The 16064-nt window shown below is 37.8% G+C and overlaps 1 protein-coding gene across 2 annotated transcripts in view; it reads right to left on the reverse strand.

The window, feature by feature from the left end:
• Positions 1 to 423: 423 nt before the first annotated feature.
• Positions 424 to 16064, reverse strand: part of TLL1 (tolloid like 1) — a 123173-nt gene continuing 107532 nt past the window's right edge. For both annotated transcript variants that reach the window (XM_062493689.1, XM_062493690.1), the window contains 5 exons: positions 13754 to 13879; positions 12285 to 12412; positions 7382 to 7595; positions 2202 to 2449; positions 424 to 558 (listed from right to left, as the gene is read on the reverse strand). In XM_062493689.1, the coding sequence (XP_062349673.1) occupies positions 424 to 558; positions 2202 to 2449; positions 7382 to 7595; positions 12285 to 12412; positions 13754 to 13879 (851 nt within the window). The remainder of the gene's footprint in view (positions 559 to 2201; positions 2450 to 7381; positions 7596 to 12284; positions 12413 to 13753; positions 13880 to 16064) is intronic.

Genomic DNA, 16064 nt, shown 5'->3' on the forward strand with positions numbered 1-16064 from the left:
GTATTTTGAATGTGTGACCCAAAAGAGCTTCATTTCCTCCTAGACACCATACAATTGTCAGAAGGAAGAATGGTCTACAGGGTCACTTCCCCTGAATGAAACTGATCAAAGCCACACGTGGTTCTAGCAAATACTGGACCGTGAATAAAAACTTTTATATTCTCCCTGCATGCAAAGTCTTTTCACAAGCTCTGCAGAGACAGTCAAGTATGGAGCCTGCACATCATTGTCTTGACTATTCCACTGGGGTAGGTGATTTTCTTATTTCAGTCTCTGTTCTTATAAGTCAGCATTTCAACTGAGCTTATATTAAACATTTGTGCTAGCAACTTCAGTTTCAAAAAAAAAATGACACACCTTCCTTCCTTTTCACTGTGCGTTCTTTCTTTCTCACTCTTCTTTTCTGGCATAGAGGTTCTTGTGTTATTTTTTGGTGTGCATGCTATCTGGATATTTTATACTTCTGTATCGTATATGGAATCCTTTCTTGTTGATTGTATCATCAGTGTGAAAGTGAAGTAAAAGAGACTCCCCTGCTGAAAAAATTTCTTCTGGTGGCTAAAACAAATGAATAAAAAGCAAAAAAATTATCTGTCCTCTCTGTGTATTCATTCATTACTTTTTTTCCTTATGAACATTTCTATTTTCCTGATAGACCTCATCATGTAATTCCACTGTCTCTTATACAGTGCCATCCAACATCATCAGATAGAATAGTTCTATCTAGTTGTGCTCTCAGTTATAGGCTAGGAGTTTTAGAAGCAGACTGAGGAACCTAACCTAAACATAACCATAACCTAAACTCCTAGTTTTCGTCTAGTTCTGCTGGAGAAAGTGACTAGGCAGAACCATATCCAATATTCCAAATTTAGATAAGCAACAGAGGCCAATACCTATTTTCTATCGTATTCTTAGCAGCCCTCACGATGTCCTGTTTTATTACTGAAGTACATTGATCAGAAGTATCAGTGGAACTACCAAATCCTCCTTCTAAAGTTGAGAAGGTGGTAATATATGCCAACAGTGATCCAGTTTGGATCATTTTGCTTTTTATTTTCAATAGCTTTTCTATTTAATTGTATTTATCCTATGTGGCATCTGAAGACGTTCATTTACATCTTATCAAAACCAAACCATTACCCACCATTTCACCCTAAGCTCCCAAAATAAGAAAACAATTCAGCCTATTTTCTTGCTTGCTGCCCTTCTACTTGCAAAATACGGTAGCTTGTAAAGAAAAATGATTTGTGTAAATTAGTAGATTTTAGACTCAGTTTAAGCATTTCCTTTAGAATACATCTCATACAGTTAAAGTGGAAGCACCTTTTGTGCTTTATTAGTGTTCAAAAATGCACTGAAAGCATTTAAGTGAGTTTACAAGTAACTTGTCTGAATGACTAAGATGTTTGATCCAGCACAGTGGCTGAAAAAAGTGACACATAATTACTTAAGAGCTCCTGTCATCTCATGTAAAGTCTTTTAAGCCTTTTATCTAGGAAGAGAGTATATGCACAAAAGCATGCTTACACCGGCACACATATAGAGAATTGATGAGGACTTGTGGGATAATTGCACCAGTTTTCACAAGGCAGGCAGCCAGCAGACCAATACAGGTCTAAAATGAGAAATAAGATACAGCATTTTCAGGGTGTCATCTGGCCAATTTCCTCCATGTCTCACAGTTAAAATGTGTCAGAATGCATATAGGATTTCATGTTTCTTTTAAGGCCCACATTAATCACCCAAATTAGGACCATGGTTTTTTCTTAAAATCAGACTTAAAAGTCAATGAGCATAGTATAAATACTTCCCAGCTGCCTCTCCTACTGTAAAATGTGACTTCTTTCCAATTCAAAGAACTTTAATGTAATAATTTTCAGCAATGGTGCATTTGCCTAAAGGTGCTAACTTTTCTTTGTGTGCTGATAAACATGCCACTGCCAGCTACTTAAAGATTAACATAACATTACAATACTGTGGTTAAAAAATAGGTAAGAATATTTAGTGATGAAAATATTTCAAGGGAGTGATTGTACTACAAGCCTACAAGTTTATACATTAAAATCTGAAGTAGATAATCTAGTGCCCTCACTATAAGGTGTAGTAACTGAATCTCGCTACCCTCACCTTCCTCTGCCCTGCCTTTCTTATTCTTTCTGTAAAAATGAAAAATAAAAAAGGTTTAATACCTATTTACTTACCCCAGACCCACAAAATCTACCAAGTCTCATAGTCTTATCATGACCATCAAAAAGCTCCACGTAATCATAGCCACAGTCCGCCTCTTCCTCAACCTCAAAAGTCTGGAACGTTAACTCGACGCGGGAGCCGCGCTCGGCCACCAGCAGCCAGTCGCAGTCTGCCTGAACCGGGTAGTTGTTATCACCAAACTGAGCGTGTGAGTACAGGTCCTTGGCCTTCAGCTCAGCTTTCAACCGACCACCACACTCTAAATGGAGGGGAAAAAAGACGAAGAAACTTATTCAGCGCAAATCTGTGTTTCCCTTTTGCCAGTCTCATTCAGGCTGAGTGCATTTTAATGCCACCCGCGGGTTAATCAAACAAGCTGAGAGTGAAGTACTGCACAGTACGAATATAACTCCACCATTCTGAGTTTTCTTATATAAATTCTCTTTTATAACCAGAGAGATTTGAGCATGGTTCATAATTTTCAAGTGAAAGACAAAGGGAACACCAAAGGAATGTGGCTTAAGCAGTACGATGGTCTTTGGGTAGGCACTGGAAAGGTTCCTGTGGCCACCAAGACAGCTGTTGTGAGGGCACCCACATTTCAGTGATGAGGCTTCCACAGGAGTTAATGACATCATTTGCAAGTGATAGATCAGCTCCAGCACACGTGCAGTCAGTGACTGAGTGCAAAACTCTTTTGTTTCACAGTATTGTCAGCTTTAACCACACAGTGGCACCTGGAGAGCCAGTTCAATACTAAACGCAACTTCAAAGCTTGCTACCTCGCTTGCTGCGTAGCTCACGAGCAGGTCTTTTTCTGCAAAAGAGTGGGCTAGGAGAAAGCTGCTGCTACCAGAGAAAGTCTTGTAGCTGAAAGCCTGTTCTTGAGGCAAGCCTTTGGCAGGAGATCCATGCCTTTTGTCAAAACCATTATTTTAGGATAAATCTCTATTTGTGCGGAGCTTGTTTATGACTGCTCAAAGATCTCAGAATTTAAATATTAATTAGCTTCAGTGTATAGGTGAATAAGGTGTACAACAAATAAATAAAAGTGTTATTAGAATCCAATGAAGAGCAGATGAAATTTGTACTTAAGAGAAAAAAATGCATTGTTTCCAAATACATCATATTTCCAAAAGGTGGGTGCAGGCGGTTTTTCTTTCTACATGTCTGAAGATTTCAATGCAAACAGAACAATTTTGTTTTGCTTTCTCATCAAGAACAAATAATGTCTTACAGCACTCAATAAAAACATCAAGTGCAAATGAGCTTGAACAAAATACTGAGACTCACAAGTTTAGATTTAATTTTTATAAATAAATGAACAGATAATTTTATCGGCATTTAAAGACTGTAGATATTGTTCAATCATTTTAGAGTAACCTGAAATAAACAGCAAGATTCAAATCTTTCTAGGCTTTGGCAAAGAGACACTTTGAATTTTGCTTTATGGACTCCACCCACACTAAACACGACCAATTGCACTATTATATTGTGAGGAGTCACATTTTAGGTAAGGCTTAATAAGGGCAATGACAAAATCCTTACTTTTTAAAAAGAGTGGAGTTTTTCTTAATAGGGAAATGAAGGAATAAAACCAGGAAATATAAATTATGTAAGTAAATTTTGTAAGTATAAATAATGTAAGAAAAATACATGAGTTAAACCTGAAATTTCAAATTTTTTGCTCTTAAAGAACAAATAGGAGGACATGATAAAACACTGGCAAGAAAGATACTCCAGTTATTTCTCACTAATATTCTAATTTACTGTTTTTTTCTCCCTGTTCTGAATTTTATTTTCTTCATTTTTTTAAATATTTTTGTTTGGTTTTGGTCTTTTTTTCCTTTTTTTTTGGGGGGAGGGAGGTTTGGTTGAGGGGAGAGGGGGTTGTTTTGGGTTTTGTTTTTTTTTTTCTGTTTGACTGGACTCTTGCCAATATTAGGAACATCTCCCTGCCTTGGACACCAAACAGCTGCAAACAAGAAAACATTGCATTAACTGTCTGCATTCTTTGCTTCTGCTTGCTACAGAGGACAGGAGCTTAAAGGAAAGTTGTAGCCCATACAGCCACAGAAAATGGCAATTCTTGTTCCCATGCCCTTCTCTCACAGATTATAGTCTCATATTTTAGAATAGAAATTACAAGCCAGTTTTTCAGTTTCGTAAGAATTAAGCTGCAGTTTCGGAAGTCTGCATCCAGCCTGCCAGACGAGGCACAGCGCTGGGACATAAGGGACAGGCACAGAGCAGAGCAGAGCCAGGCAGCACTGCCTGCTTAGCCCTGGTACCAGAGCTAACCCACCAGTGGTACCAGTGGCTACCACTGTGCAGGCATGGCTGCTCTGCTGCAGGCAGGATGTGTGCTTCTGCCTGCAAGGAAATATGCCCAGCTTGTAATATGATGGTGATCTGGTAGCTTCAGTGAAAGGCTCTTTCTAGATCATCTAAGGCACAAAAACCCTCTCATGTTTCATGACCTTTCTTGGGACTTTTAGGCTTCTTACAGACATAAGAACAAATCAACCAGTAGTTTCCTGACTGTTTAACAAGCCAGACAATTGGGAAACCTTAAACCCACACCATCTGAACTAATGAAACAAGATTATATATTTGATTCAGCACTCCCATACTGAATTATCACAGCTCTTTTGGAAGCAACACAGGCCTCTAAACAGAGTGACATCTGAGATATCCAAATTTGAGACATCGTCCCAACACTGACAGATATGAATAGGAGCTGTAGTAGATCTGCAGCCTCCTAGAGCAGTGGCTGGAGGCCAGGAACCACAAATGAAGCTGTCCAGAAGAGAACTAGATGCCTGAGTTAGGGCTGACATATCACTCTTTGAACAGTGATGTTTAATGTTCTGTCAGGAGCATTTTTATGAATTCCTCTTGGATGGGTTATGCCTTTTCTGAGAGGGGAAAATATGACAATCTTCTTCTAAAACTGTGTTGCACTTTCAAAACAGCATTTTATAGGTTTTGCTCCACCCAAGGAAGCCTTTCTATCCAGTTTATTTTTTTTAACTTTACTGTATTTGCTGCTACATTTTTATCCTGTTTTCTGAAGTATTAAATGGAAATTTGGAAATTGGATAGCGTTTCAAACCAAAAAGCGTCATAGAAGGGAAATCAACATCATCTACTGGAATAATAATTAAATTGTGAAGATGCCAGGAACGCAGCAGCAGAGACTGCTCTGGGCATAGAATCCAGCTACTCGTTCACTGCTGTTGTGTTACACCAGTCCTTTCACTGAGTTCTGCCAACATGTTAGAAGTGACAGGAGCAGATTTTCAGCACTCCCTGTCTGTCTGCACAGCTATGCAGGACCAAACACAACCTTGTCTACTTCCACTGCATACCATCAATTATTTCTTTTCTAGAAAAGAAGAACTAAGGGAATACAATCCTCTGCCCCATACACTGGTTAGGTATCTTTTCACTCACACATGTGCCTTCAGCACAGCGGTAAAATTCTCACAGAATTCTCACAGAGCATCTGACTCAAGGCTGGAGGAATAGACTGCAAGACCTGAGTTGTCCTTCATTCCAATGCTACCTCCAGGTCCATGCCAGTGATGAGGGTTCATCTCAGGGAGCAGTCTGTGCAACAGCAGCAGACAGAAATAAATGTCCTCTCTTAAGGAGGCAAACTTTGTAGTTTTTTATAGCATTCTTTAAAACTGGGTAGATTATATTCTTCTCAGTTTCTTAGAAAAGCACATGCTTGTCCATGCTATGAATGTTTTTATATTTAAGGAACATTAAACTCAGCAGATACGAAGGAAAATTCAGCAAGTTGTAACAAAACTAGCAGTCTTTAGAATTCAGGAAGTATTCCATCTGAACTTTGTTCAAATACTGACCGTTCCAATTCTGCAAACTGAAAGTGAGGACAATAAATGAGATAGGTTTACAACACCTGTCCCAGTAAGACTTCTGACCTGTAACTACATACCCTAAGATAATTAAAAATGGGTAATTATTACTTCTATCTAATTTTGCATCTAAGGGAAAGTGTTACTGTAGTAGGGAAGGCAAAACATTGCATGCTTGTAAAAGGATTTTTTTCCACAAGAAAAACCAACTGAATTTCAGGTAGCTAAATATTTAACTTTCAGGTCCCGGATCATAAAAATTTCATATACTGTTGTCTACTGTCTTTCTCTGAAAAGGAAATTAAATTACTAAAGATTTTGAACTATTCAGAACAAATCAGAAGAAAAGACAAAATTCCAGCATTGATATACATAAGGATGTTTTAGCTGAGCATTACGTATCAACTCGATGGATACGTTGGGTAATATCACATTACATTAACAGTGACTCATCACCTTGAGTATTCTATTAATAACTATTACCTGTCATTAAACCTTATCTCCTGGCAGATATATTTATTAAATATTTTCTGAATTATTTATTGCGTGGATAAGTAAGAAGGAACTTTGGAAAGTAAAGGCAGACATTAAAATTGAAGATTAAAATAAAGGCAAAAAACCCCCAATCCCCTTGTTTTACTGCAGGCACTGGATGTTCATGGCTTCAGCACTAGAGGCCACTGTAAGCCAAGCAACATGGGAGGAAAAAAATCTACACACTGAAAATGTCCCAAAAACTCTATTAATGCAATTACACTTTTCAATTTCAGTGACCTGTGCCAAACAAGAAAGCTGAATGGTAAATATGAGGAATTATATTTTAAAGGTCCTAAGAAAGTCTTTAATGTTGTTTTTTCTTATTCTTCTTTGGTTTTCTGTCCTTTAAAACACTACAAGAAAGAAATATCTGTTTATACAAAGTACAGATTTTTGTTTAGTTAGAACAGCAAAGTAATGGAAGTGCATCACACGTCCCAGCTAAGTGATTACATTACAAACATAGTGAAAATATATTCAATCTTTTATGATCTCAGGTCATGAATCTGGAGGAACCTCATTTCTTATTTGGCTCTGTTTCAACACCTTTTAATTTCTTATCTATGAGAGAGACAGGGAGAAAGGAGTATGTAAAATATTAAAGAATACTTTCTGCAATCTCTTTCCTACTGGGTTAAGGCTTCATTAGATACAGCTGTTACATCTGTGAACTCATCCCATTCCTACGAGAAAACCAAAAAAAGTCTGTGTATCTACCACTAAGGAACAAAGGGTAAGTTAGTAAAAAGCACGTCCTGATTTCTGACCTGTAGAGTGAGTTGCCTGGAAGCCTTTTCTTTGAACTGATGCATCAGAAATAAAGCGGAGAAACATTTTGTTTCCAGTAGCAATGAGAGGATCTGGTATTTTATTGCCACATAACCGTCCCAGGATTGGTGATTTTTCACTTTCCCCATCAAACACTTCCAAGTGGTCATAAGCACATTCTTGATGTTGTTCTATTTCAAATTCATTGAATGTCTGGGGAAAAAAAAGTAAAATTACCCATTACAGAGTACATACGTGTATATCTTAATATGTTTTAGAATACAAGGATGCTGTTAAAATGACAGATTTAACATTACAGCCTCTACAAGCCTGTAGATTTAAATAACATATTGATCTTGAGAAAGCTGAATAAAAGTTAAGACAGTGAACTTCAAGAGTGCATCACACTTCATACAGAAAGGCATTAGAATCTTTATAACCAATTATTACCTATAAGAGAATATTAAATCTAGAATACTGCTGCCTTTCTGCTGAATTTGCACTGTTTTGAGGATTATTCCAAATTTCACAGAGCATTCACAACAGCAAAAAGTCAGAAATCATTGTTTCCTTGCATAGTTGAGGATTGATTGAAACATCTGCAAAACATAATGGCTCCCCTCCACACACCCTTTTTTAAAACCTACATCACACTGCAACAAAAGCCTCTGAGAATTACTTTTCCACATGACAGTTCATGCAGGAAAGTTATATTTTCTAATCTAATATCTAGAAATATATTTTTATTATTACTACTTAATGATGTTTCAGGCTTTACTCTTCGTGCTAAGGTCATATTTTTGCTAGCAAAAGCATTGTGAAACGTAACAAAATTGTGTCAATTATTCATTAGAACAAACTTCAGGCATTTCCAAAAGGTGTATGCCATGCCTGACAGAAACTGTTAACACACATACATCTAATACTTGAATTTCAGATATGGAAGAGTGTCTTCCAAGACTAGAATGATATAAACAAATTTATTTCAAGGGGACATCTAAGATTTTTCAGATAAGAATTTTTGACCAGAGTTAAATTTCACCAACAGCCCTGAAACTTAATATGTGGTAATTTCCCCTCATGTAAACACTGTGAAGCAATATACATCTTTGTGAATTTTGTACAGAGTATCCTACAATTTAAGGTGAAATTCAAAATCTATTTTGTTCAACAAAATAGCATAAAAACACCAAGTACACATGCTTTCATGAGTAATCATGTAGCTGACTGTTTATTAAAAAACCCAACAAAGCCCCAAACAAAACTCCACAACCCAAACAGAATAGGATTAAGAAACAGTAATTAAAAGGAATAAAACTGAATTATCAAATACAGAACAAATATCACAATTAAGCATTCTCCCTGGTATCCCAAAACAAATCTGACCTACCAAATCCCTTGAGGAAACCTGAGAGTGTGAAATGCGATGGGAATTTATATTAAGAGTCGACCTAAAGAATATGTAGAGAGCTAACACAAAGTTTACTCCCAGATGACTTCAATAGTCAGAATAACACTCATTTTTTGTGAAGAGCTGGATGCAGTGGATGCAGGTTCATTTCACTGTGAATGTTTGGGGTTTACATTAAGGGACTGAAACTGCAGAGGCAATGAAAACAGCTGTACAGCAGTTACTCCTGCTGCTCTTTAACTGTGGTCAGCCATTCTACTTTTATGATGCCAACTATGTCTTGTCATTTATACCCAAATAAAATCTGATGGATTAAGAAAACCCCAGAAAGCTGAGAGACTAACTCTCTGTAAGGGAGTTAGTTAAACACATTATTGAGTCAAGCCAACTTGGAATCAATGAGAGCAATAGGCATGATCCAAGAGCAGCCTGCAGAAATTAATTTTCTTTTAGAGAAAAATTATGTCTGTTTTGTTTACTTCTCACCAGCATCAAAAACCCCCAAGAAAACCAACACCCTTCAGGAAGCTTATCTCAGTATGAACTGTAAGGCCCACCTATTATTTTTAATATTTGATTTCTCACTGGAATTCCTAAGCCTGCAGAAGCACAGCACATTATATTGTGACCCTCAAACATTACTAGAAAAAGTAATAAATCTGTTGTGGGTATAGCTATTGATTCTAGCAATTCCATAGAGAATGCAAGGAACTTGCTTTTTAAAGGAAAATCAGATCTTAATACACATAGTCTTTTAAAATCACAAAACACCTGATATTTTAAAACACCGAAAGACAGTCTCTATTTTTTAAAAATCCAGTTCCTTGCAGGTTTGAAAGAGAAGAACTGACACAAACTTCCCTGAAAGTTAAACATAACTGAATAGTTGCTGCCAACAGAGTTCAGAAATGATCTAATGAAGTTGGTAGTATAATTAAATCATATCCTCTCTTCCTGGGAAAAATACTTTTGAATTCCTACCCCACTATGACTATCTTAACCCCATGTGGTTTGTCTCCTTAGTGGGAATGGTGTTCAGAAATGTTACACACAGCTTCTGACCATCCAGCCCTTTCTATCTACACCAGTCAACTGAGCAGATACATTGGTGGCACTTATGGACGGCTGCGTGGATGGGACACAAGTCCGTCTCTTATAAACATCTGGATGATTAGCTCATGAAAATCAGTCTCTCTGTTGTATACATTTTCAAAGCCATCTTCATCTACATGTTTCATTTAAAAGTTCTGAAGTGCATGTCCCTTTTTTCATAGGCTTCTTAATTGCACCAAATACTTGAACTTAGCCCATTCAGGAAGAGACTTTTCGATGATTAGCAGAGTGAGGGCAATCACAACAAAGGATTAGTTTCTATACACACACCCCTCTCAAAAAAGAAAGCACATCCTCACAATTCACATGGTTTGTTACAATGAAGTAACCAATTCTCTTCTTGCTCAATTTGAACAAGAAAACTATGAAAAACAAACTTAAATACAGCGTGAAAGAAAAAATAAGGATCCATTATGGAATTATGGTATTAATATTATTGATATGGGACCTTGCTGTACTACACAACTTCATGGTATTGTACACACAGAATTTAGTAATTGACTACTGGCTTGCACAGAAGAGCACATCTCAAGCCCTAAATCATGGAGGTATTGTTGAAAACCCTATCTAGTAGAATTCTATTTTTCCAGTTCCATTGGCAAAAGCCAATTTAAAAAATCTTTTCTTTTAAAGAAGACCATGGAATATTTTGCTAAGATATCTGAATGTTGGAATTTTGCCTGCTGTGGGTATAAGCATTGGAAAAGCTTTTACAGTAACATGCCTATACCTGGCTTTAGTTTATTCAGCCAGTATGAATACTTGCTCAGAAGCAGCAGCAGTAAGAAGGCTGGCTGAATTAGAAACCTATTTTTCATCCTTTCATTGGCCAGAGCAAGCAGATCACTCATTCTCCACCACCACCACTCCCTTTAGTACAGTACAACTGTTTTACTTTTGGTGAACAGGGATCAATACACACAATCCCTCATCAGCACCAGTAACAGGAGTGGTTTAACCCCATGCAGAAGCCAAGCCCCACACGGGCTGCTTGCTCACTACCCCACCAGTAGGACTGGGGAGAGAACTGGAAGTGTGAAAGATTGAAAACCTATCGGCTGACAGAAAGACATTTTAATAGGGGAAGCAAAAGCCTCACACACAAGTAAAGCAAAACAAAGAATTAATTCACTGCTTCCCATGGGCAGGCAGGTGTTCAGCCATCACAGGGGCCCCATAATGGGTAATGGTGACCTGGGAAGCAAGCATCATCACTCCGAATAGCATCCCCTTCCTCCTCCTCCTTCCCCTGGTTTGATACCCTGAGCATGATGTCATATAGTCTGGAATATCCCTGTGGTCGGTTTGGGCCACTTACACTGGGTGTGTCTCCCCCCAGCCACCCTCAATTTCCTTGCCAGCAGAAAATGCCGTGGTTCTTAGCAATAACAAAAACATCTCTGCATTATCAACACTGTTCAGCACAAATCCAAACCACAGGCACATACCAGCTACGGTGAATAACATTAACTCCACCCCAGCCAAAACCAGGAAAAGGGGTTAGGGTTGGCTAAGGTTGGTAGTTATGAGACTGCAATATACCTTTCATTCCTGCATGAGTATTGACTATTGCTTCTACCTCTGAAATAGAGGCATCTCTCTCCGTAACTTTATTTGCTCCAAAACAGTTGAAAAATCAATTTATGACGTTTAAATACATGTAAGGCCAGCTTTTGTTGTGGCTGTCCCATAAATAAGCTGCTGAAGAAATACTGGGGCTGAGCTCAAAGCAAAAACGGACAGGACTGTGCCTTTGGCTTCATACAGAGGCTACATAACCTCAGTAAACCTACAAAGCTAGCTAAGCTCTGCTAGGCCTGTCTTTGCACACCAGCACTGTCCTCAGCCAGCTGGACACAAAATTCACAAGTCTATTCCAAGCTGCTCTTCTACTTAGGTTAAAATTTGAAACCACTTATAAATGAGAAATCCAGGTTCTCAGTAGTTTTGTATCTTTTTTCCTCCTCAAAAAACAGACCAGGAAAAGGTGTGTGTAGAAGACTGTTCATAACTCAAAATTTTGCTTTTTCCATATATTGGATTTTCTGTAAATGGTCTCTGCCACATTTGCTGAAGCTCTGCACAAGTTTTATGAGTTGCAACAATGATATAGTAAAGTCTGACAGGAGGAAAGTGCTCCTCCTGCCTTTGCCGTACAGAGTATTTCCAATCGCCATAAACTTAAATCACAACTCTATGATATTGAGTAGTCCCTGTTGGCCAGAAATGGAGAGGAGTTAGCAAGTTTTTAAAATAGTTTACCTCTGGGATGCAAACTGACAGTAAAGTTTAGGACCAGTTTCATATCATTGAGCAGTCATTTGAGAAGCTGATTTGATAGAAGGAAAGCTAAAAAAGAAGGGAAGGCAGAGACTCACCAGTTTGACCCTCTGCCCAGGGGTAGCACTGATTTCCCACGTGCACTCCTTCCTGCTGGGATACTTGTCAGGCCAGTTGGGACTCGTGATGAGGCCGTTGGGACTGTGGATCTTCTGTTCACATTCAGCTGTGCCAACAGTGACAGCATCAGTTAGTCTGGGGGTCCGCATTCACAAGTAGTCAAAAAGTACTATTTTTTTGTCAGGGCAGCCACCAAGTGGAAAGGATCTTTAGGAAGATAGCTAAGTGTGCTTTTTGGAGTGCACAGTCATGTTTTTCCCCTCAGGCATATGCTTTAGAGCATTAATCCAGCACGTTTCTTTACGGATTGTTGTGAAACATGCACTGTTGTTTACAATGGATGGCTTTTCTTCAGAAAAAAATATTATACAGGAATAAACATAAGATAAATATTAAAAATTTATCAAGTATTTTTCCTATTACCCCCATCCTACATACAAGTTAAGTGTGTAAATCCATATGAAAAGTCTCACTACTCCAACTTCAAAAGAAATTTCTTAAACAACTAATTTTTTCTTTTCTTGGTAATTTTCAGTGCAGCTACAGAGAAATCAATTTGATTTGTAAACCACAGTTTCTAGGTATATGTATATACAGTTTGAGAACAGCTAAACCGAAGTATGAACAAAGAACAGCTTAGTCACTGAACTTCACAACTGAACCACTAGTATCCAGAACTAAAAGAAGGCATTTTTCTATTTAGTTTTAACAGTCTCAGATTGCTTTCTAAATATCAGAGAATTATTTGAAAAAATTTTGGAGTAGGCATGTAGCATTCCAAAACCAGTGAAAATGCAAATAATTCACAAAAGGCATGTCTTTACTCTCAGATTAAATCCATGCTAGAAAACATTGAGACATTACAGCAGCTCAAATTATATTGCACACTTGAGGTTCATTTACAGAGAATTTAAATTCTACTTAAGTCCAAAAGCCTATTGTTTTCTTGAAGGTAGCCCCACATTGAAAGAGCCATGAGGAAGAAAGATGCATAGGGCTTTGACTGGAACTTGCCTATAACAAACCCAGAAACGATAGATATGGTTTCAACCTGGCTGTGAGGAAAATAACTGCTCCTGATAGCAGCAAACCACAACTTTACCAGGCTTCTCTCCAGAAACTCTACTCCTGTGTTTAATACAGTCTTAGATAAATACTTTATCAGAGCTTTAAATATTCTACACTTCACAGAACTATGGAAAGTAGCACTCCGTGCCAGTGAAGCCAAGTTTTCCAAACTTCATTCCTGTGGAACTCGAACTCAGCCCACACATATGCTAGGGATGGAGGGGATGGGAAAGGGGAGGGTTGCTGTAGTGCCTAAGCCCAACTGTCTAAAATCCCATTACCAAGAACGTTTTTCCTTTCTTTTGTTTGAAAGGAGAGCTACAGAAAGCTTTCTGCAAGGCTGTTGTGTAACCAACTGCTCCAATGCCTTCTTACTCACCCTCCTTGCAGTCATGTTTATTTTCGTGTAGCACAAATCCGTTCCGGCACTGGCAGACGTAGCTTCCTACTGTGTTGATGCACTCATGCTGGCAGCCACCGTTGTCCTTTGAACACTCATCCTTGTCTACAAAACACACAATAAGCTCAGGTGAGCACACAGCACCCTGCAGACCTGGCTACCAAAGGAGCATGAAGCCTGAGGCTAGAGCAGGATAAGCTACAGCACAGTCACTCTTCCCAGTAAGGCACTTTCGTGCCTTCTATTCACTCTTTGCTCAGCCTGCAGCCTTGCACTGTGGCACAAAAGAGTCCGTCTCATCATTCTAGGAAATGAGCATTAGTTCCTAAGGGAGAAGAACACTAGTGAAACAAAGCTAGAACAAAGGAGTTAAGAGATTCACCAGCTTTTACTCTTTCAAGTGGTCTAGCTGGTAGAAGTTTCATAAATATCCAGTTTTATTTTAGTAAACAGTGGTAGTGTAGTTTATGGACAACACAGATTTGTGCAATTCCAGATTTGTGCAAATTCCACAATTTAATGGTGATATCTTGAAAGGAACATATAAATCAGAAAAGACTTCAACTTCTACACATTACAAAATAAGAGAAAGATTTTACATAAGCTTTTCTAATATGTGGGGCTTTTTTTTCCCCAGCAGAGTGACAGTATGCTTTGCTTTTAATGAATCTGGACATTATAAAACATCACAAAAACAAAAACATTTCATTGAAAGAAAAAAAAGAAATTGGCATTAGTTAGTTCAAGAGCTACAGTACAGCATGCATTTATGTTTATTAACATATAATCCTTCAAAAGAGCTTTTAGTGTGTTAGAAATAAAGCAGAGAGTAGTGGAGGAAATATGACCTGCATTAAACAGCTACGAATTCATTGCATGGACAAAAGCCAAACTAGATTAACAGGCTGTCATTATAGCAAGAGGCCTCTGCTGCCACACTTCTATGTCATTCAGCTGTTCTTGTTTTAGGTGAGGCTGGTCCCTTTAAAAGAGGCAGACTGCTCCTGACATGTATATATACATACATGTATATAAGTATGCACATGTATGTAACTATAAATGTATACACACACACACGTGTATATATTCTTAGATACAAAAATCTATGCATATATATGTATACATATATGTATGTATATGTATATATATATATATATATATATATATATATATATAAATACACACATATTAAACCTTCCCTGTATTTTACTAAATGTGCCATTTCAACATGCAAAAGGACTTTTGGTCATCCCTGGGGTCTGTTTTTTGTGGCTTAGAATGCGGAGCATTTACCTCTTTCAGTCTTATTTACCTTGGAAAGCAGCAGTTAACATTATCTCCAAAAAGGCAATGTGGTATTTCAGACTTCAGCAGGTACAGCAAGAGTTTCTACAGACTAGAAGCCACTACAGATAATCTAAGTCTCTTTTCATTGCCTTACTCATGCATTTTTTTCCCCACTCTTACTGATGCTCATATTCAGCAACACAACAAAGGAAGTCTGCATTGTAATTGCATACATGTCATCTTCCTCTGCCAAAATGCATTCAGCACTTGACCCGTTGACTTGCAGGTCTTTCCATAAAAATCAGCTTCTACTTATAATAGAAGATGATAGTGTGCATTTATAGATAAATTCTGCAAGCCAAACCCAAGCATCCACTGCATTTTGTAATGCAAATCTCAAATCTGTTTGCACTGTAAGTTTTTGGAAGTTTTCTGCAAACGTTAACAGATCTGAAGGTTAAGAAATGGTTGAAAACATAGATACCTCTTAGAACCATACATTCAAAGATATACTACTTGTCATTTCGATGATGAAAGGAAGCACAGAAGCTCCACAATACACTGTTTATGCACCTTGCAAAGCAAGTCCCTAACTGAGGGTTATAACAAGTCTGTGCAATTTAAAACCAAAGTCATCATTTTGCAAAAGCAAGAATTATCATAAATTAATTGCACATTGCAAGTGAAGAACAGTAACAAGCAACTAAAAAATTAGAACTAATATGAATAAAAGTCTTCAATATTTCCCTCCAAGGGATTAGTTTGTAATTTTCCACCAGAATAACAAAATAAAAGGAAGGCAAGCTCAAAATGCAATCAAGCTAGGCTTTCAAGGACAGAGTCAGTGCATAAATTCTTTAATAAAAACTCCGTCCATTTTCATCATTCACCAAACTCTGTGAAAACACTGAAAAGTATTTTAACATTAGATGTGCTTATATTCTGTAAAATAATTTCTTAACAGATAAGTGCATAAGCAAATAGTCCCATTTTGGATGTCCTC

This window comes from Cinclus cinclus, chromosome 5 (assembly GCF_963662255.1).
Source record: "Cinclus cinclus chromosome 5, bCinCin1.1, whole genome shotgun sequence".
In the NCBI taxonomy this organism is placed as follows: Eukaryota; Metazoa; Chordata; class Aves; order Passeriformes; family Cinclidae; genus Cinclus; species Cinclus cinclus.